The sequence below is a fragment of the Anas platyrhynchos genome, chromosome 1 (assembly GCF_047663525.1).
Source record: "Anas platyrhynchos isolate ZD024472 breed Pekin duck chromosome 1, IASCAAS_PekinDuck_T2T, whole genome shotgun sequence".
NCBI classification, from domain to species: Eukaryota; Metazoa; Chordata; class Aves; order Anseriformes; family Anatidae; genus Anas; species Anas platyrhynchos.
This window is the reverse complement of record NC_092587.1, coordinates 137,790,139-137,812,825: the sequence shown is the minus strand read 5'-3', so window position 1 is coordinate 137,812,825 and position 22,687 is coordinate 137,790,139. Positions and strand designations below refer to the sequence as shown.

At 38.9% G+C, this 22,687-nt stretch overlaps 1 protein-coding gene across 4 annotated transcripts in view; it reads right to left on the bottom strand.

The window, feature by feature from the left end:
- HERC2 (HECT and RLD domain containing E3 ubiquitin protein ligase 2) overlaps window positions 1–22,687 on the bottom strand; it is a 108,030-nt gene that overhangs the window by 73,317 nt on the left and 12,026 nt on the right. For 3 of the 4 annotated variants that reach the window (XM_038173178.2, XM_027446869.3, XM_038173180.2), the window contains exons 4-12: window positions 17,348–17,485; window positions 8,707–8,926; window positions 7,020–7,120; window positions 5,363–5,519; window positions 4,464–4,574; window positions 3,982–4,153; window positions 3,220–3,393; window positions 2,306–2,494; window positions 1,507–1,658 (exon numbers count right to left, since the gene is read on the bottom strand). In XM_038173178.2, coding sequence (XP_038029106.1) covers window positions 1,507–1,658; window positions 2,306–2,494; window positions 3,220–3,393; window positions 3,982–4,153; window positions 4,464–4,574; window positions 5,363–5,519; window positions 7,020–7,120; window positions 8,707–8,926; window positions 17,348–17,485 — 1,414 coding nt within the window. The remainder of the gene's footprint in view (window positions 1–1,506; window positions 1,659–2,305; window positions 2,495–3,219; window positions 3,394–3,981; window positions 4,154–4,463; window positions 4,575–5,362; window positions 5,520–7,019; window positions 7,121–8,706; window positions 8,927–17,347; window positions 17,486–22,687) is intronic. The other variant, XM_038173179.2, reaches the window with a different exon arrangement.

Sequence of the window (22,687 nt, the reverse complement as noted above, 5' to 3'; positions counted from 1 at the left end):
CTACTACAAAAATATTATCTTTTATAACATTATTTGTTCAGATGTAGCATTTACAGTTCTAACCCTTGTGTAGGAACTGCCTTGCTTATCAGGAATTCAACACAGGGGGAAGAAACAACCTAAAATATATCAATACGCGCTCCTGCAGAATGGTTGAGGTTGGAATGGACATCTAGTCCAACCTCCCCTGCCAAGAATGGTCACCTAGAGCACGTTGTACAGCATGGCATCCAGGAAGGTTTTGAATATCTCCAGAGGAGGAGACTTCACAACCTCTCAGGGCCAGTGCTCTGTCACCCTCCCAGTAAAGACAGTTTTTCCGCATATTCACAAGGAACTTCCTGTGTTTCAGTTTGTGCCCTCTGCTCCTCATCCTGTTGCTGGACTCCAATGAAAAGAGCCCAGCCCCATTGTCTTGACACACTTCCTTAAGATTTTTATATACGCTGTTAAGATCCTCTGTCTTCTCTTCTTCAGGCTGCCCTGCCCCAGCTCTCTCAGCCTTTCCTCTTAAAAAAGGACCTCCAGACCCCTAATCATCTTCATAGCCCTCCACCGGACCCCTGTAAAAAAAATGCTCCTACATAAAAGCAGGGCAATAATGTTATTGTTTAATAAGGGGTGTCAGAGGGCAAAATGAATGATGTAAGCAACACGACCGCATTTGTAAAGATGACCCCACTGACATCTGAATCAATGTTCCTAGAGAAAATACACTATGGATTCATAAAACCACAAACAAAAGGCCTGGTAATAGTGCAACTACTACTATGCCGTCTACTCACAAGTATTTCAGACAACATCAGTGCAGAAATAGGAATATTAAAAAGAGAACATATGCAGAGAGAACATAATTTGTTTGGTAACAGAGTTGAATAGGGAATGCTTACGGTAAACGTGAAATACTTAATAGATTATCAAATCAAATTATTTTTAAAAATGGATTATCCATTATATTTTGTATTGTTTTGTATAGCAACAGAATATTTGAGGTTACGAATCTTTAGCTGCCTACTTAAAAAACAGCTTGCTTGTTATTGGGACTGTCTGAGGTATGGAGACCATGCACCAGTATTTTGCAGAAACACATTAACTTCCAAAGTAATGGGCTTTATGACAATTTCATTATCAAGAATTGCTTGCCACAATGACAACACAGAGAACACTACATACATAGGAACAGTCAGTTACTATGCCAGCATTAACAGCCAGTTTACTTGCTGAACAAGTCACAACTACCAGCTCGGACAGTATCAGAAATATGGTTATTAATAATGTTTCCTACTTGCCTGATTTGTCAGACAATGATTGAAAAGTACAGGCATCCTTTAATAAATTAATAAATCATGATCGGGGTATATTACACCTTTTACGCACGGTCTCAGTGTAGCATGCTACATTTCAATAATATTTCTTATGGGTGTTTGTACACACAACTAAATAGTTTCTACTATGAATTCAGAACACTGTCAAATGTTACTTTTTTTTTTTATTATTATTACATACACTGTATCTCCATGGCCTAGTCTGCCACCATCTCCACAGCCCCAGGAGAAAACTTCACCATTTGCTGACAAAGCAAGATAGTGATGCCCATCCGAATGTGCTGCAATCTTCACGATATTTCTGGAAGCTAAACTCTGCACCAGCTGTGGTCCCTGTGAACCAAAAGTAATAGAGTTATTAAAATTGTTTATGTTTTCCATCACTTGCCTATACAGAAAATAACTAGGAACACTTTTCCCAAGGCTTATCAAACCTGTCAAATCTATTAAGTTAATGAAGTAGATATAAGTAGATATAAGTAGAGATATAAAGATATAAAGATATAAGTAGAGATAAAGATATAAGTAGAGAAAAAGCCAAATTGCTATTTAAATCTGACAAAAATGATGCTGTGCAATTATTCTGTTCTCATCCTTATACTTCTTCTGTATATGTGAAAACAGTGTTTATCTTAAACAAAATCTTAGCAACAAATGTTTTTTACGGTACAGTTTTGTTTGAGAAACTACACAGTTTGAGCATGCTGCACTGAACTAAAATTCATTTCACATCTGCTGATTTCTACAGCTGTTACCAAGGCCAGAATAGCAATGAAATCAAGTATTATTATACTCATAACCTCTAGCCTGACAGAAATTACATGAATGAGATATGTTTAACTTCTGAAAGTTCAAGAACAACAACAAAGAAGCTCAGAAAAATCAGCATGTCTTCATCTACCCTTCCAAGATATTATAAAAGCAGACCTATTGCATGAAATAATATAGAACACATTTTCAAAAATCTGCAAAAAACTCACCAGTGTATCACTGTTGTATGCTTGCGTATAAACTCGTCCATTCCTAGATAATATTAAAAAACGTTTCTCTGCACAGGCAATCTGCACAACACCAAGATTGGCAAGTCCTTCACACTGAATTGGACCACTCACATTAGCATAGTATTTCCAACCTATTAAACCCCAAGCAATGACCTCTTGCAAAGATCCCTAGAAAATAAGAAATTCTGTAAGTACAGTTTTGAAATATGCAACTTAATTAAAAAAGATGAAGCAATTTTTTTATTATTATTTTTTAAGCTATGCTAAATATACTATTTATAAATATATAAATATACAATCCTAAATAAACTATGGTTTCTATGCTAAATATACTCACATCTTTGACAGTCATTACTGCCAATGGTCAATAAATCTTGTCTATTAGCAGGATATCAAAAATAAAGACTTGCATGCATCACATTCAGTCTTTTACTGAATAGGCTATAAATATCTACAGGAAGCGTAGACTTTCAGGATGGGAAGTTTAACATATAAAAAGGTTTCTTTGTTTTTTGTTTTGTTTTGGTTTTTTGATTGTTGGTTTGTCCTGTTGTTGGTTTTTAAGTAAGCCAGACAGCCAACTTTTAGTAAGTCTGGTCTTGAGAATTTTCTCTGATAAACAACAGGAACAGTTCAAAACATGGCAGAATTAGCCATAATATGAAATAATATGAAAGAATTGTTCCCAAACCACAGAATTGTACTCCAAGGCTGACTGAAAGATTTCTAAATGTCGTACAAGATACCAAAGACAAATTTAAGCAACTCAAAGCTACCATGTGAAAATCAAAAGGAAAACAAAACAATCTTAATAGTCATTATTCTTCCAAACTGAAAACTAGTTACACTTTTAGGAAATGTATCTTACTAAACTTGATTCTGCAAATAGCTACCTTATGAGATGTAGGAGAGCTACACTGTGGAGGCATACATGGGGTGGCTAGACGATCCAAGTGGGCCATGATCACAACTGCAGTTTGCCTCAGATCAATCGCTAGCTCATTGTCCTGTGGTAAAGTCAGATACCTTAGAAAACTTTCATTTGGACTCAGAGGATAAGTCAGCAGCTAAAAAAGAAAAAAGAGCAGTCAGAAGAATATTCAACATATTTCCATTCCACTACACATACAGATACAGAATACACTATAGATATGCTGAGTATCTGCACAAGTTTAAGAGAAACTTATTTAAACAGGCACATATTTTTTCTTAAAGTAAAGGAAAATCCCAAACACATACGTTGAGAAAATTAAGTCACATTGTGAATAGGAAGTGTAATAACACTCTTTGCTGTGTTTTTATCAACCCCAGTAACATTCACTAAGAGTTGTAGTTTAGTTGACTTCTTACAAAATTAAATAAAAACAATCCAAATGTACAGAAAAGTTAACTAGTCACATTTGTAAGTTAACACAAAAGCATTAGCTCTGGAATACAACATTTATTTATAAACACACTATGAAATTCCTCCTCCCACCTCAAGGAACTCAAATGTACACACAAAAAAATCAAACAGTGGTGCATGTATATGTGTCATCATACTACGGCTAAAGTAAATCCAAATTTTGTTTGGATAATTCTGTAGCTAATTTAGTCAGCAAAATAAAGTTTGATACCAAGATAATGCCCCTTCCAACTAAATCAAGTCTAAGTACCTGAATCTCTTCCTCAGTATTGGGCACGTCTTTATTACATATTATACTCTGAAATCTTTGTAACAAAGGCAGAAGGGGTGCACTTGTTCCCTGTGCAGATCGTTCGTTATCCGTTTCCCTTGTTCCGTTATCCCAAAGTTGAAGCAACAACATAACTGCAGACAACATTTGGCTGAAAGAGGAAGATTATGTCTTTCATTAATAAGCGTTTTTAGGGAAACCGTTTTAGGTTATTCATACAACTCACTTTCTGTATCTTTAACCAGATGTCACACCTTTACGTTTTAAGCAGATGTCAGAATATCAAAAATGGATTTTACAATCTAGTTAACATGAGAGTTTGATCTCCACTGCATTACAGTAAAGGTCCACATGCTTTGAACCACAACCATTATGCAAAACTAATGAAAACTGAAGACAGGCACTGCTCTGGTCATTCCAACCAATAGCAGTGGTTAAAAATCAGTGTTCATGCTCCTCACCTTAACGTGCCCCTCTGCACTGCCAGTTCTAGCAATATGGCAAGTGCCAAGTGCTGGTCTTGTAACGGAATGTTCCCTGGGCCTTTGGTACTGGGAGCTCCATGCACGTCTCTATTTAAAAATCAAACAATATCCATTAGCTAAGAAATAACTGGAAACAATAGATATTTGCTTAACAAAAGCATCTACAAAACACCGAGAACCACTAAACTTACAGAATATGAAATTGGCAATGAAAGCATGTAACAAAAGCTGACACCTTCCACAAAAGGTTATTTTTAAAGTGACAACTAAGCTTTAAAACTGCCCAAAGCTTCACTACCTGTTCCTTAGCTCTCAAATATGCTCACATGAAAAACACATTTTTCACACGTATAATTTAAATATCCTTTATGATATTCACCATAAGGATGCAGTTCCAGTATTCAAAAGTTAATTTAACAATCATAAAAGGGTAAGTTTAAGAGTTATTAAATAACAGGGAAAAGTAAGGGAGTGCTCCAAGTCCAGAGTGAGTATCTTTATTTTGTCCCCCTATGCACAGTCTGTATTATATTGCTGTAGTGGAAAGGCTCAGTTAAGCATACACATATATTGCATTACTAAAAACTCTTCATATGGGTACAGCTTACAACAGCAACATAGTATTTTTAGGGTAAGTCTATACAGGTTAATTCAGAATACTCAAGTTTAGATTCTTCTTAAATAGTTAAAGGAATTAAACCATGTTTGAGGAGCGTCATTTCAACAATTTATGTACCATTTGTTTGCTTGATATAACATTATGGAAAACAACTGTTTTTCTTTTCTAAACTATTCTGCTCAGGCCATCAGTTGGTAGGAGATTTAAGTTTGCTATGTAAACGATACTTCAGCAATACCCTAAAGAAGAAACTTACCCAGTCACAACAGACCTTAGGAATTTAGTAGCTCTTTCCACAACTTCCAGCCATACAGAAGATACAGTCCCTTCATCAAAAAGGGATGCCTCTGGCAGAGCTCGTAGTGCATCAAGTGACTCCTGTAACAGCTCACTGCACAGGTCTGCATCTTCACCTAAGGATCACAGTAATACTAGTTATACCCACACCTTCACAGAAGGCATACAGATGTTTTATACAACACTTTGTGGATTTTTATTTTTTTAATCTCACTGTTACGAGTTACTTAATATGTACATGAGTTCTCAATATTCATACAAACATTTTGACTGCAAGACTTCTGAAGAACAATCTGCTTCACAAAAAAAAATGCATTTGGAAAGGCAGCAAGTCTTAAAACAGCTTGTCCCGCTATGCATCTGCTGAGGCAACTGGGAAAAGAACTAGCCCGGACGAAGAGCCAAATAACTGCAATCTAAACAAATAGCACAGACTGAGACAAATATTTAGGTAAGTCTGCGAGACAACAAATCTACCATGGTGTCCACTAGGCAGAGAACTCACTTCAAAAAGACTGTGGCCTGCCCAGAGACATGGCTGCTCAGGCCTCAAGCTGCAGGAAATGCCTGAGCCTGCTGCTGCCGGGAGAGGGCAGCGGGGAGACTGCCTGTTCTCAGGTGCAAGGTGTGCTGGCCATGGTGACAGAGTTCAAGGAGCAGGTGGAGAGACTAAGGAGAGACTAAGGAGCGTGTGAGCTGGAGACTGCTTGGTGGAGTAACTCCTTGGCATACCAGAGAGAAGGGCACTGGGGGATGCCCCCCAGAGGGTGGTGGAGCCCCTGCCCTGTCGCTCTTGGGCAGAGGGAGGGGACCAAAAAGAAGATGAGGGTTGGAAGCGAATCCCAGTTCAGTGTCACAGGCAACCCCTCCACCTACCTACCTCACTTCCCCAGGGGCCCCTCCAGAATAGGTTTGAGGCCCTCAATCTTGAACGAGGGGTAGGAGAGGGTGTGGTGGAAGGCCCAACTACAAGATCACACACAGGAGGAGTGGCACCATGCCTCAAGACTGACTCCAATAAGAAAGACAGATGGGTAATTGTAGTAGTCAATTCCTTTCTGAGAGAAACAGAGGGCCCAGTATGCAGAGTTGAACCTCATCATAGGGAAGTCTGCAGTCTACCTGAATCCCCAGATCACAGGTATCACCAGGACACTCCCCAAACTGGTGTGCTTGACAGACTACTACCAGCTACTGATCCTCCACACAGGTGGGGAGGAAGCTGCATCCCGTAGCCTGAGAGGAATGAAGACAGACTACTGTGCTGCAGTAGTATAGCGATACATCTTTTCTGAAAAATAAATCTAACTTCTCTGAAACCTGGCATTAAAACGCGTTCTCTTTGTGAAATCCCAGTTTGTATAGCTAAGCATAAAAGTATCCCAGCACAATACAGCAGCTGGACTGGCTTGAATAGCAATGACTGGCTCCAATGGCTTTGATCAACAACAACACTGTTGGACATAATACCACATAAAAGTAAGATACAATTATGGAAGTCAAATATTTATAAGTATTTGCATAGAGCTATATCTTTAATACATGCACATGCTTTTATGAAAAAAAATGTCTTCAGAAATCAAAAATAGACACAGTATGCTACAGAATAGACCTACCTGACCTCCACGCTCTACGAAGGAACGCAAATGCAAACGAAAGTGCTGCTCGGGATCCAACTCGTGCAAGTCCTTCTACACCTTTCCCTACAGGTCTTGGGCTAAAAAAAATCATATTCACATTATCTCTATACAGTTTATGGAACAATTACAGACATCATAAAGAATATTAGTAATATACGTATTTGACAGTTTTCCACTTTATTTATATGCATGCAGATACAATTAATTTTTTTTAATATAAATAGTTGTAAGTTCCTCTTGAGAATGACGGTGGTCAACACCAAAACGACAACCAAAATTCAACTTCAGCTCCTCTAAAACCCAGCTAACTCAATCCATGACAACAGAAAGCTTAACAGAGAAAAAAGAAACCAGACTGGCATAACTGCCATAGGAAAGGTTCCTAAATTACTTAGAGTGAAATTATGATTGCATACTAAAAATACAAAAATGTATGATGTTTCGTGTACTCATTTTTATCTGGGCTGTTCATACTTCTAGTGTATTTGGACTGCATTACCTAGAATTTTAAATTTTGTATAAATCTTCTATTCAATTACTGATAACGAATTTCATCCATTTTGTCATTGCCTGTCTTTTCACTCAAGTGTCAATATTACAAATCTCTTTACAGCTTCTGTATTGGTTTGTGTACAGAAGAGAGAGAACTTGAATTTTTGTTGACATGCACTGGACTCCCAAACATTTTTATTACCTTTGCTTTTTATGCAAACAATCAGAAACCTGGTTTTAATCTCACATCACAATGAAAGTGAACTTTCAAAACTTTTTCAAGCAAGAGAAAATTTAATCTGGCTTTTCTTTTTAAGTACTCTGATAACTTAAACACACCTGTGTTCTTTTTTAATCAGAACTGAAAAAAATATTCTTCAAAGAACAGATTATTCAGAGAAAGACATCCCCATCAGAACAATCCCACAGATGATAACTCATCTACCATATTTATTTACTGTCTCTTTAATTTTTGAAGCTAGAGCTAATCTAAAATAAAATTTTCACTGGTTAAATTGCTTGTTCTGTCCAACAGCGACTAGTTAACTATTGACAAGCTTCTTTAATGCCTCGATTAATACTTTTTTTCTATTCTTAGGTCAATAAACTATCTAGATATAGAAAGTAACTAGATAATTTCTTATTCAGATAGTTCTTCTGAAACATTTTCAGATAAAATGTCTGATTACAACATTTCTCACCCAAGCTAAGAAAAACTACACTCAACTTTTAGGTACTTGCATTTTTAAATTTATATGCATAACTGAGCAAATAAATATGAGAAATACATGTTAATGACAAGAATAATGCTATTAGAACTATGCAATTTCCATCAGCATCATTTCTGAAATAGGCCTTTCCATATATCCAACAGAGTAGAACAAAAGGAGTATCTCTGGGAAAATATGATTATAGCTCAAAGAATAACATCTACTGAAGTGTATTATAATAAAAGACAGCCAATATGAACAGAGTCAGCATAACTAAGCATCCGCTAAGGATAAAAAACTGTGGTAGATAGCACCACCTAAAACCATCTTAAATAAGAAGACTGTCTTTACTGGTAATGCTTCATGAGGAGAAGGAAATCCCATTAAGCTGTCACACACAGGTTGATAACCCTTCTATGATGTTGCTAATATATTAACTTATCCATACAACTTGTCATTACCTTTTCTTATCCACCGTAGGCAGAGGAATACTATTGCTTTTCCACTTAACTTTGACATTCTCCTGAAGAACTGTTCTGTTCAATGCAATGAAGTATCGTTCCAGGATAACGAGCCTCTGCTTTAGCCTCATAGCTGAAAGAGCTGTTGTAGCGGTTTGCGTGGCCAGAGTTTGCTGTTCCTTCACTAGTACATGAAGGCACTCTTTCAATTCATTCACATCTAAGAATCAGAGACAGATATAATTTTAGTGGTGTTCAACTTTCTTACATACATTACCAGGAAAAGTCAAGAACAATTAACAACTATGAGCTGACTAGAAGCCTGAATCTCAAACCCTAGTGAAATTCAATGTTTCCGTATTTAACATGCATATTTCTAATTAGCAGCATGTATTACACAATTACAAGTCATATTTAACAGGTGTTTACACAAAGACTAAGGTTACCATTAAAGCTAGTTTGGTGTGAATACATCTTAACCTTCATATTTCGTGTCTGAGATTAAAATGCCATAGAAAATATTTATGCAAGTGTTCAAAACAAGTTATACAGCAAATTCTTATCAACAGCAGACCTCAGAGCCAGACTTCTCCTAAGTACAAGCAACAACCTTGCAAGTACCTAGGAAAACATGCTTTCATTTTGCACTGATACACATTATCTTAAGTTTCTCAGAAGTTATAAAGCTACTCTCAGAAGCTCCAGGGTCACTGCCAAGAGCTGGTTAGCTTCTGAAACAAGCTGTCAGAAATTTAAGACACCCACCAGTAAAAATCAGCAAATAAAAGATCTGACCTACGGACCGACGCCACCAGAGAATTCTTTGCTAACCAGAAAAATCATTCAATAGCCTGAAATCCAAATTATCTAATGACACATGACAAAGACAGTCTCAAAACACTTGAAAACAGGAATTTTGGAGTAATGTTTGCTTTTTTTTTTTTTAACATTCACTGTAGCTTTAATTATTTGGATAGACAGCAACAAAGTTTTTGGTTTTGTTTTTTGTCTTGGAAGGGTTTCTTTCCTCTCCCTTTATTAACAGTCTGATCACTGGGCCACCCCACTCTGCTTTTCTCTTCACTACAGCCCTCCTCCTGAAGCCAACCACCAGCATTTGCTGCCTGGCTGCCACACAGAAGTGACTTTGTTTCAACTGATGCCTGACTAAGGGCTATGAAAAAAAAAAACCTACCTGCAAATATGTACCCGTGTTTGTGAAAAGATGGCAACAGCCTCCGAGAAAAAAAAAAAACAAATGGAATAGCAGCCTCCAAGCTATAGAAATTCAGACACTCTTATGGTAGCATCTGGAGTTGAAAATTGTATCTAATGAGGCAGGAGGCTTTTTATTCTTTTGTAAATGTAACTCTCTAAGGTATTTCAAAGTTTTGCTCCCTCTGTAATACATCTCTGTGTGGCTAGCAGAGAATTCAAGCAGCCCTCTCTGCCACCATATCACATTGCACAGTCACACACAGCTTGTTGTCACCCATCACCCCAGCCTGCTTCCAACACTGCTACTCACATTTCACTATTTCATGTGTTAGATTCCTTTCCCTGAGGCAATTTGCATTTTTCCCGCTTATGACGAACAACTGACTTTTTAGTGAGTAAGAACAGTAAGTGTTCCTTACAGCCTAGACCTTAAGAAATCAGACAGAAGTAATAGCAGCTATTATACACATCCATACTTTGGCTCAACAACAGGAAATGTGACCAAAAAAGCCACAGTATCCTTCATTTTTGCCCCATAAAATACCCTACAAAGACATCTGTAACACAGTTGTCAGTCACAGCTGAACAGAGCTACTCCAGATCACTCCGTAAACTAAACATAAACAAAACAAATGCCTGATAAAGGCATGTTTGGTTTGGCTTTGGATAGGACAAGAGGGAATGAGTTGGGAAGGTTCTGGTTGGGAATCTGGAGATATTCTCAGAAAGCGCAGTCAGGCATTGGAAGAGGTGGTGGGGTCACCGTCCCTGGGGGTGTTTAAGGAAAGGTTGAACCTGGTGCTTGGGGACATGGTTTGGTGGGTGACATTGGTGGTAGGGGGTGGTTGGACCAGATGATCTTGGAGGGCTTTTCCAACCTTACTGATTCTAATTCTATGTTTATGTCCTTTAACATGATGTAAGCTTACTGGGAAGTTTTCGTGGGTGACTGGATGAGTCCCCAGCCCGAAGCTCCAGCATACCTCCAAATGAATACCATAATTTCAAAGGAAAAAACTCAGTTGAAAAGTGCATTACTCAGCTTCAGAGTACTGTAACAGAATATGGTCACTATTGACACACCTATTTGTCAACCAATTTCACTCTGCAGGTTCATTCCCCATATTACACACTCATGTATCCACAGGAAAAGTAAATAAACAGTTGATGGAAAAAAAATAGCACTTTGATTAGTGTCTGTGTTTGGGGAAAATGACACAGTGTATGCTTGGTGATAGAGATACTAAGCACTAGATGCCAGACTCCACTGAGTCTATAAAGTAACAGAGAGCTACAGTACTCATAATCCCCTCCTGGCTGACAAGTTATCTGCAGGTGAACAGCCCCTCGGATTCTTTCTGAGAGTTAAGGAACGACATGTTTTCTGGTGACAGAGCCCTTCCTTTCAAAGTAATATGCTTAATAAACGTATGGCACAGGGAAAGAATCAGGATGGGCAGAGCTACCTACATTAGACGTAATTCCTTACGAGGAAGTTTCCCTAAAAGACCACAACTGAATACTTCCAGAGCCAGCTCCCATCAGGCACGTTACTGCTGTTATGAAAATCCCATCCACTCTGATGCAATAGGAGACACCATACAAACTCTGGGATAAAAAAAAAAAAAAAAAAAAAATCCTACAAAAGCACATACAATGGATGCAAGTCAAGCAGTAGCAGTTTTCAAGCTGAGCATTGTGCACACGCAATACCGTGTCTATACAGGAAAAAAAAAAAAAAAAAAAGCATATTTCATCTGCAGCACCTACAAAATTAAGTCCTAGCACTATACATACTGGGGACTACCTGAAAGACACTCAACATGGTAGTCAATGATCTGATGCAACAACTGGCTCATCTGACAAAAAATAATATTACCGTAGATTTTAAGAACCTCAAAGGTTCAATTCTGTTTTAATACAGATCTATACAATACTTCAAGATAATTGGAGTTGAGTCCTATTAAATACACGAAGTTTCACAAAACGAGAACTTCATGATAGTACTTTTTAGAGCAAGGGATATTTCATTTCAAAAGCAAGTTATTTTTCTTTCCTGTCAAAGTCAACAAACACGCATGAACCATTAAAGTAAGTTTTCTGACTAGAGTTGTGGTAAAATTCTTTTCCTTTACTCTTCTCACTTTGCTTTCACAATCTGAAATGGAGACAATTTTAGGAGGCTTTCTCCCAAAATTAAGTAATTCCTTTCTTAAAATACTTTATACATACTTGAATTATTTCAATAATCCAGAAGAAATTTCATACACAAAGTGTAGGTAAAGGCTGGAACAGCTATTCCAGACAATGTTAGCTATGATAATCCTACAACTCAGATGTGCCTCAAAACTGAACCAAGGACTGCATTGTTTCGTTAGAAGCAGCACTGTTGGGGGAAAAGGGTGTCTGGGTGTCTTTGTTTTTTTTTATTATTTTTTTTAAGTGAGCTGTATTTATGCATTTCCCATATTTAAGTCTTCTCTTCTTCTGTAAGTAAATTAGACTTGATGAAAATTTAGTTCCTCTTCAGAAAGTTTTAAATACATTGGGGAACTGACCGAGTGAAATCAGTCAAGCCCGAACAACATTTATTACCCAGCATCTAAACAGACTACTGAGAGAATAGGTTATTAATAGCGACGATTCAAGTTTCATCTGAGAAGGTTACAGCGAACTCTTGAAACAAAACTGTTTATGCCACCATGCCAGTCCTTGATGCCAGATGTCCCTTGCAACATTTTGCTTTGTCAGCTATTTTCTGAAGGCTGGAGACAAATTATTTACCTAATCCACACCTACAGTGTAAGAGTTGATGTCATAACACACAAGTTTAAATTCTCTAGCTATCATTCACAGAATACTTGGTAAGTGAGAACTACAGTCAGACATGTTCCTGGCTGCAGCGGAGGCAGGTAAGGATTTTACCATCTTCTATTAAAATTTATCACATCCCTGCCTCCCCATGGCAGCTAACATAACTACGTGTCTTCACTTCTTAATTCATCCTGCCAGAAATTCCCTGCATTAGAAGGAAAAATACCAGTAGTGTTTAACCTAGATCGTTTGGCAGAACAGGGTTAAGCAGTGATGCGTTCCCTAGTTCCGTCAGCAACTCTGAGGGGGCAAAACAAGCAGCTGAAGGCAGTAACTTCTTAAATCACCTCAGCCACCGCCAATATACTGATCTGACATGAGTCTAAGGCAGATAGCCTGTTAAAGGCACATTTGCTCCCTTATCAACTTTAAAAAAAAAGTAACACACTAAATGGTTTCGTAACATTTGTGTCAGTAGCTCTTGTAGAGAACTCTGCAGGCTTCTAAGTGGCAAATAAGGATCATGAAAAATGCACTTCCAACGAGACACGAGCTTTAGCAAAAGACAAATACAGATGAGACGGTCTAAAGAGATTTCAGACCTGAAAATTCAAAACATGTTTCAAACAATTTGGCAAGAATGTACTACTATAAAGAGCACACATTTCCTGTCAGCAACAGAGCTAATGTGCTCTAATTTCCTACAGCTTTTTATGTTTTGTCTCGTCTCTTTCCCCTCCTACCACACAGTACTTCCACTGGACAGAGCAGCCAGAGGATGCGGTCAGCTCAGCTTAACATGCATCTGCTAGGCCAGCAAGCCAATGCCACAGAACACACAGTGGATTCAAAAGCTAGAGGGAAAAACAAAAACACCATCACATCCACCTGATTTCCTTCAGAGACATGGCTAAATATACTCCTGTAATTGTTTTATATTAAGAACACAGGAGGTTCTCTGAGCCCCAGGAGCACTTCTGGGCTGTGTGGGTGAGGAGCCCTGGCACAGGCTGCCCAGAGAGGCTGTGGGGTCTCCTCCTTGAGGATCTCCAAAAGCCGCCTGGAGATGGGCCTGGGCAGCCTGCGCTGGGTGGCCCTGCTGGGGCAGGGCTGGGGCCTGGTGGCCTCCAGAGGGCCCCGGCAGCCTCAGCCCCTCTGGGGTGCTATGAAAGAACCTAATTCCTAATGGGTGGTTAGCTTTTCGCTTCCTTCTCTCCGCTCCCCCTGTCCAAAGGACACCCATCAGCACACCTCACCCTATTCATATTTGTTGAATCTTCTCCCTCACTATTCAAAATCAAAAAGATGCTTGGAGCCAGACAATAACTTTCAAGTTCAGGGTGTGGGGGGATTTTAAATCTGTTTGAAGTGGTAAGAAAGAAAAAAAAAAACAGGGAGGCAGGAGTTCCATGAGAGATGTAAAACAGGAGGGTAGGCCTTGGACAAATGTCTTCCTCTCACTGAACCATTCTTTTTATCAGCTTTTTTAAAGCTGAACTTAAAAATATTTGATCAAGAATTTTATTTTTTTAAATCAAAGTGGAAATGTGTCACTAACTTTTAATCTGTTTAAAAAAAAAGATTTTTCAATGCCACCAATGCTTTTGTTACTTCTGTACACAGTACAAACCTGACTCACCTAATAGCTCCTACAGAACAAAGCTTCGGCGTGTCTCTCCCTTTCTTACAGGAGACGAAGATTCAACTACTGTTGCCAGTGACATATTTCTCATGTGTATCTCACTGAATTCACAAGGGTAGTTTTCACTTCCCCTCCCTTAGGCATTGCCTCTGAACCACTTCTCAGTGCACTTAGCTATACTAACATTACCAAGGAAACAAGAGGCAGCATTATCTATAAACAGCTCCTCTTTGAGGAGCCCCCAGAAGTGCTGCGCCATGACAGTGATTTACCAGCATAGTGGTTTAATTCATTGCTAAAACGGACTGCTAAATCAGGTCTGACTACCCAAGAAAAAGGATTAAATTAATAAAACAGGATTTTTAAGAAAAATCAGAAGGACTGGCTAATGAATGCACAGTCTTGTGGGGACAGGACGAAGGGAAGATAAGCACTTATATAAGTGAGGCTTGAATCCGGCATCAAGTAAGAGCTGAATATGAAATGAACACTGAATCCAGAGAGAAGAAAAACAACTTAAGTCAAATAATAAACTATCCATGTTTTTATTACTATTTTATGCATTTTTTTATTTCTTTTTACAGAACTTAGCATAGTAAGGCCACTCAAAAAAAAAAGAAAACACCACGAGTATGACATCTTCACCCTGTTTTGGCAGTGATCTCAGAGTAAATTAGAACTGAGGAAAGCATTTTGCTTCACTGAACTTGTGCCCGGATCACAAAACGGAGTGGAAGACAAAAAGCACTGCTTCTCAACACATTTTATGAAGAGCTTTTTTTGTGCTTTCTCCAAATCCCTCAGTTCTCATGGGGAAGGGATGTCACAAAGCCCAGCAACCTGGATTAGCCTGCTGAAGTTCAATAGCGTGATCCTCCAGACTTCTTGGCAAAGTAAGATTGTATTACAGCACTTCTAGAACATAGATAATCCACTATCTAATGCCTAGGTACAACTTCCATAACATAAGACTTTCATAACGTAAATCATTAAATTCAGTAAATATAGCTCGGAGTATTAACCCGAAACACAGACCTTACTCATGAAGGAACATAAAACAAGTGAAAACACGGTAAGTCCTTCATTCTTACTGGATCAGTAGAAATATCTTTAAAAAACAATTCTCGTTTTCAAAAGCTCCTTCGTGCTTTTGACAAATACTGAAGGATCAATTTTATTTTTTCGGAAGGATGACAGAAGACAAGCTTAAAATAGTTTTGCTTGTTTTATGAGACAGATGCAAAGCACCAAGACTGAATTAATTCTCAGTATTTTTTTTTTTCCAAAATGAATTACCAAGCCACAAAAACTAGCATGGTGCAAAAAGCAGCTGTTAACTCTTTCTTACAAATAGAAAACAAAAAGCTACCTACAATCATGACTGAAAGCTACCTGTTACATTTATATAAATAAAATACAAGTATGCTTATAGTATTGTTTCAGGATTTATCTGTCCCAGACAGTTAAATCAGATCAAGGTGATGTGAACTTCCAGCACAAAAGGTAACTGAAACCAAGGAATACAAATTTAGTACATTAAATCTTCATAGATATTTACCCTAGAAATAACATGTTCAACAATAATGAGACATACTATATATATGCACTGAAAGTTAATGCATGAAGTTAACTTTTTTTTCCTGAAACCTCCATACACACAAACACCTTTTCTAAACAGGTTTTTATTTATTTTAAAATTTTAAATAAATCATTGGAGAGTAAATTTAAAGGCCAGCTCTTATCCCAAACACCCTGGTCAGTTGACAGAAATTTGGTAGGATAGTTAGAATTTAGGTGATCATTTTTTACAATAGGTTTATTTTCTTCTTCAGCAACAAGCATTAAATACAAATATAAAACAAAAATAACATGACCTTTAGCTTGCATCTCTTCAACACAGTCTCCCTTCTTTAACACTCCCTCCCCCTTCCACTGTAATGGCAATTCTTTTCATTCCTCCTACACTGCAAAATTCTGTCCTACTTCTAGAGTGACACCAAGCCCATCTGCCCTTCTGTCCTTAAGAAAGGGGAAAAGCTGGCTGGCACAGAGCAGAGGACAGCAGACTGGCAGCTGACCCGTGGCTCAACAGAAGCAAGTTACAGAGCTTCCCTAGCGAAGATAGCTACGCAGATCCAGATTCTAGCACTGAAGAGACAATGCTTCTTGCCAGGGATCCTCAAGTGATTCAGGGTGAGGGGACAGGGGCACACAGATGTCTCTGAAGTTTGTACATTCCAGTATCTGAATCAGGCAGTATCAGGCACCAGAAGTCCAAAACAAACCACTGAAGTGAAGCTTCTTTTGTAACATTGCTTTCAAAGTTGGATCATTTCAGACAATGTGTTGCTGCTCTGCAGCAATAAGGAGCTACGAACTTCAACTGGGTTCAGTATCAGGATCAGTATTTTATAGAGCCACAGTTGAAGATGTGAACACAGACTATTTTCCCACTGACATCACAGGTGATGTTACTGTCAGTGAAGGTCAGGACAGTTAATTGAACAAACCCTTTCAATATTCCTCCCATAATTCACTCGAACTCCTTCATATGAGACCACTAATCCAGAAAGAAAAATCACCCATTAAACCTTTATTGCCTGCAGAAAATTCAGGCTTCAGAAACTAAGCATTTTGTGTGTGTCTGTAACTGAACAGAAATCTAAAGGCATCTTAACATTTCACTGCATAACTGCATTTGTTCCAAGCCAATTTATCATTCCTTCAAGTAGTACAAAAGGTGCAAATTGACTCTCCAAGTCGTGAGCGTAATTAAACCCAAAAGTAGTTACGGCAAATGTTTATCTTGACTCACAGTTAACCACTTACCAAACTTATTCCACTAACCTAACAGATGCACCTGTCAACAACTACATTTGATCCAATTACTTCCTGATGCTACAAAAGCAGTGATCAATATAGAACAAAGTCATGCTTCAGTGAGAATCATCAAAACAGCCACAATACCTGGTTGTTTGCCCCACACCCAACTCTCAACAATCGATTTGGCCCTGTAAGTGGGCGGCGGAGCCTCTTCTTCATCTTTCTTTTCTTTGTCATTTTGCTCCTCTTTCTTTGATGCAGTTTGGCATTCAGTGCTATCATCTAAAGGAGAAAAAAAAAAAAAAACAGTTAAGCTACTTCCTCCTTTAATTCAGACCTAGATTAGAAAGGTAAAGCTCATAGCCCAAATTTTTACAGCGATATTGTCTATCATTAATAGAACAAAGAAGGGAAAATACAGTGGTGTGCACCATGTTAACTGCCACAGGTGCTAGGTCTCATGTTACATTTCATAAGACAGTGACTTTAAAATGCTGAAGTCACTGCCACAACCTCTTAGGTAATCCGACTAAAAGCCACACTAACACAAAGTCAGCATTGCAATAAATGCACTTTAAGTCAGACTTTGTTCTCAGCTACCCCCGTTTGTTTCATTTACTTGTTTTCATATTCCAACATGTAAACTACAGCAATTGGCTTACTTTCAAAATCAAGGAGAGCTATGCATTGACATTTACACTAATTTTATGCAGTGTATCAACATTTCTAACATATCTAGCATCTTAGTAATTACCAGCAAGCAATAATACCACCACTTTCTACCCAAGCAATAAAAAAGCATTTGCAATCCTTTTAAGATTACTTTCATGAAGACAGAAAACAGACATTAGTCACTTATCTCTGTAATCAAAGACTGCATGAAAGCCCCAATTTGCTAAACACAGTGGAACCAGACAGCTGGAAGTCTCTCTCCTTATTCGTATGGATTTCCATATCCTTACCTCCAGCCAGTTCAACGTGCAAGACTGCCTTGCAATTCAGGGCCTCGCAGGCAACTGCATTTCCCACTACAACCCTCATTTCTAAAAATATCCCCCTCCCCCCTCCAGATTTCTCAATACTAGCATTTCCAACCTATCCGTGAAGAGATTAGACCCAGACATTTTTACCAGGCTCTTAAAAATTGCTGGTCCTCAGCTCCTATCTGCCAAGCCAGGCTACAGACTCCATCCCAGAAACCCTGACCACAACCACAATTTTGTCTTTCCTCCCATCTCACCCCCCATCACCAAATACAAACATTTGCACCAGCACATTTCAGGAGATAATAGTAAGCAAGAAGTTTACAGCTGTAGCCAGATACAACGCAGCTGATTACACCTATCCCACTTGGGTATCAAAGGCTCGCATTACTTCAGAGCACGCAAAGCACTGCAGTTTCCAAAAACATTCAACCATTTCCTCCATCTGGCTTGAAGAAAAAATGAATGTCTGATCTGGTTGTAACTGGATCTGTGATTGACTATTTGCTAAACACTTCCTTGGCTGCAGACAATAGCACCTCCCAAAATAAGCTTTTTTCAGCTGCCTTAATCATACAAGTTTTAAATTAAAGCCAATGTTTCATAACCCGCAACACGCAGCAGCACTCAGGAGGTGGCACCTGAAGACAAGGCAAAGAGGAAAAAAACAGGAGACAATTGCACAATGCATGCTGCAGATGAGATTGTGGGCTAAGGAAGGGATAGCACAGCTCACCTGAGCACAGTAAAAGCAGCCTGGATACCCCACTTTCAAGTGGAGACTACACCAGGTGCGACCATCTCTCTCAAATACCAAGGAGCATCCACCAGTCCAGCAGTCATCAGCATAATAAAACGTGTCCAAAAGATGACCGAATTCAGCTGGTTTTACTCCAAGGCAGAAGTAGCATTCGAAGGCACAAATCCCATCATAGAGTTAAAGCAAGCACCCTGTTTAGCCAGAGCAGCTCCGACTATTCCCACAGTAACACCATGCTCTCGCTGTTTCCCCACTCACCCACACACCTAAAGACACGCTCCACAGGAGCTGCTGGGATTTCAGGCAGTGGGCAGAAGGGTGCTGTGCCAAGGCACTATGTTTTGCAGAGAGCTGTGAGAGAGCTTGTTATGCTTTTTAACAGATCCTTGGCAAAGGATGACAACAAAGGGCTACGAACTTAGTCCCTCGCTGCAAGGAGATGAGGTCCCAGCCCAGGCTGGAACTTCAGCACTGTGTCGTACACAAATAACCTTGACATTAAACATACACAAGTCCACTAGGAGGAGTTTCTTTTCTTTCCTATATGAGCAGAAAAGGAAGGTGGGGGGAAAAGGAGGGAGCTGAGCTAAAAGAGAAAAAAAAAAAAAAACAGAAAACCACATTAAAATCCCATGACAAATTGTTTCTCAAAGACTTCTCTATGCTTGCACAAAACCACTTTCTCTGTAGGGACAATGCTGGTATCAGTCTAAATTAAAAGCAGCAGCACGGTCTTCATATTCATGGCAGCTCGGTTATGCTTAAAGAAAGGGATTGTGGAAAGGGAACCCCAAAGAAAATGGGGGCAGGAAGGAAGAAATCTTGAGCAAAGCCTGCACAGACCAAAATAACAAACAATAAGGCAGTTTACAAAAAAACGCACACCAAAAAAAAGGTGGCAGTGTGACAGCCTATTTCAACATCATTTTTCTCAAATTTAAGTGTGAACACTGAGGAATGCAGCAGGGGAAAACACCTGTGTTACAGTTCCCTAAACGAACTTTCTCTTGACTGGATTTTGGTTTATAATCATAAGCCTCCAGGATGAGGTAGGTATGCTCAGAGAGTGAAAACCGAGCAACTGAAGTAATCATCCACAGCTAGAAGTTAGCTCCCAAAGCATAAAGAGGGGACAGAAAGGAAGCAGCTGAAGGTGGGCCTTATTTTCTTCACTGAACATGAAATGCAATTGCCTCAAGCAAGGTCTTACTCAATTGCAAGCAAGGTCTTACTACAGTAAGACCCTGTGCTGCTCCTGAGTCCAACAAGTGATCAGGTCAGGAATTCCTCAGCAGAAGAAAAAAAGCCTGCAACCATTTCCCAGCAGATGTTGCCACAAATACCTTGCCGCTCACAAGTCACACAGTGTGCTTTAAGGGCAGGCTGCGTTTCACAATTACTCTAAAATAGTGTTTGGTAATCTGAGATCGAGGAAATATTTCAATACCACAAATACAAATAACAAATAACCAGTTCTCTCTGCCAAAGAGCTGGCTAGGAGATAACAGCATTAACATATGAAGCCCTAAACATCCAAGCCATCTCTTCCAGTTCCTTTTCCCATAACCACCAACCCTTCAGAGGATCAGCAACTTGAGATCTGCAAGCAACATGTTTGTGAAAACTTCCCCCAGACCTGATCACTGACACTGGACACACACATTCTCAAGTCCAGCTTCTTCCTGACTTCTGCAAAGCAAAAGATGAGCGGATGGATAATGACTATACCTTGCTACATGGGATGAGGAAGACTCACTAAAAAGCCCAAATGCTAAGTGTTTGACATGATATAGACTACATAAATATACATAAATGTTGATTGCTATTTGTGAAGGATGCGTGCCTAACCGTTTATAAATCATATTGACACAGCCTCCAAGGTGTAGAAGTCCAGATGACAGAAAATTCCAATCTCCTAGCCCTAACCAGAAATAAAGTTTGTCTTCTGGGGTATACTACTTTTTAAATGATTTAAAAAAAAAAAAAATCTGTTGAACATGCAATAAAGCATTTTGTAGTTATGAAGTCAAACTGTCCAACAGGATGACTTCGGATTTCCCCCTGTCCTGCAAAGAGTCTGGTAATCCACAGCTGAGTACTGAATGATTAAGACACTGGGTACTGCCAATATAACTATCTTGCAGGACGCAGCAAAGAGCAAGAAAAAAAAGAGGCCCTTTTCCCATGTAAGAAAGAACTTTTTAAACGTGAAAGGAGTCTCAAAGCAGGAGCCAGCCTGCATGCCTGCTCACTGCTACAGTTTCATATACATGTTGTCTGAAGGGTAGCCAGCATAACCACTTCCCACATACTGTTATTCTCATTACAAAGGTTTGAGCTGTGCCAGCCTCTCTGCAGCCATTGGGCATTTGGACTTGATCATCTGTTAGCAGACAATGCTGAGTGAGGTGCGTGCATTCAACAGCACTAGGCTGACAGACAAAGGTCCAACTTCCAGATAAGGGGCACAACAGAAGAGAAGAAGCAAGAAGAGGAGAGGAAACCCACTGTGCTTACCAGTGACAGGACAGAGGCGTGAAGTTGATTATTTTATAGTTTTACTCTATTTAATATAGCTAATTGAAACAGGAATTCCATTTACACACAAGTTCATGGAAACAAAAAAAAGGACTTGTGTCATCAACTGACATCTTCAAAATGTACAGTAATGGCTTCCTAACTTAAAAGCTTAATAGGAAAAAATATTATTTAATACTTCTTAACATTTTCAGACATTAAACTGATCCAATTTTCCTGATGACAGCCCGACTACCTTTTAAGTACATGCCATACCACAAGTGCACCTGAATTTGAACATCACTACTGTCACAGCTGTGTCCTTAGGTGATACTTGGAAATATGCAAACTCATTTCCCTGGATGCATTTATCACACATGTTTTTCTGAAAGTGTCATGAAGAAAAAACAAAGGGGTTATTCCTAACCAAATGTTTCTGCTAACAGGAAAACAAATGCAGTATTTGCACTTTCTAGAGAAGAGAAGGAATTCTTTTCACTATCAGTAACGTGGTTTTCCAATCTACTGCCTCTGCTGATCACCCGCTGCAAGAATGAAGCGCCTCTGCCCAGCAGCCCAGCCAGCATTAGCAGAGAACGATACAGCACTAGTGAAGTAAAAGGATTAGAACATATGAGTATAAATCAAAACTTCTTACAACAGACTAAATAAAAAGGACTACAGCAACTTCTCATCTCCAAATTAGTCGATAGAGCAGCATAATCTGAATATTGGTATTCGAATATATTGATTTTCATATAAAAACACCAGGATTTATGTAAGTCCGGTTACTGGCATGCACTTTTCCCTTTCCTCTTGAAATAGATTTGTACAACATTTATGTAAAAAATGAACTACTAACTAAACAGACTGAAGTATTCCACATTTTCATTTCATGAAATTCATTTTGAGCTGCAAAAGGACCACCAGTTTTTCTGGTTTCATGACTCACTACTGCCTAACCAAATCAAACATACAATCTGATCAAGGCTGACCAGAAATAGCCTTGATTAACTCTTCCTTTTCGAAGTTCAAGTCTAGTAAACAAAACAGTTACATCTTATAAACCCTACAGTCCAGCACGGTGGCATTTAAGGCGGCTAACTACACTGAAAGAATTCATACACTGATCTGAACATAGCCTTCTCAGGCTCTTAACACTTAAAATTTCTAAACTGTTGTAGCTTTCAAAAAAAAAAAAAATAGGTGTTTTAGAAGTACATA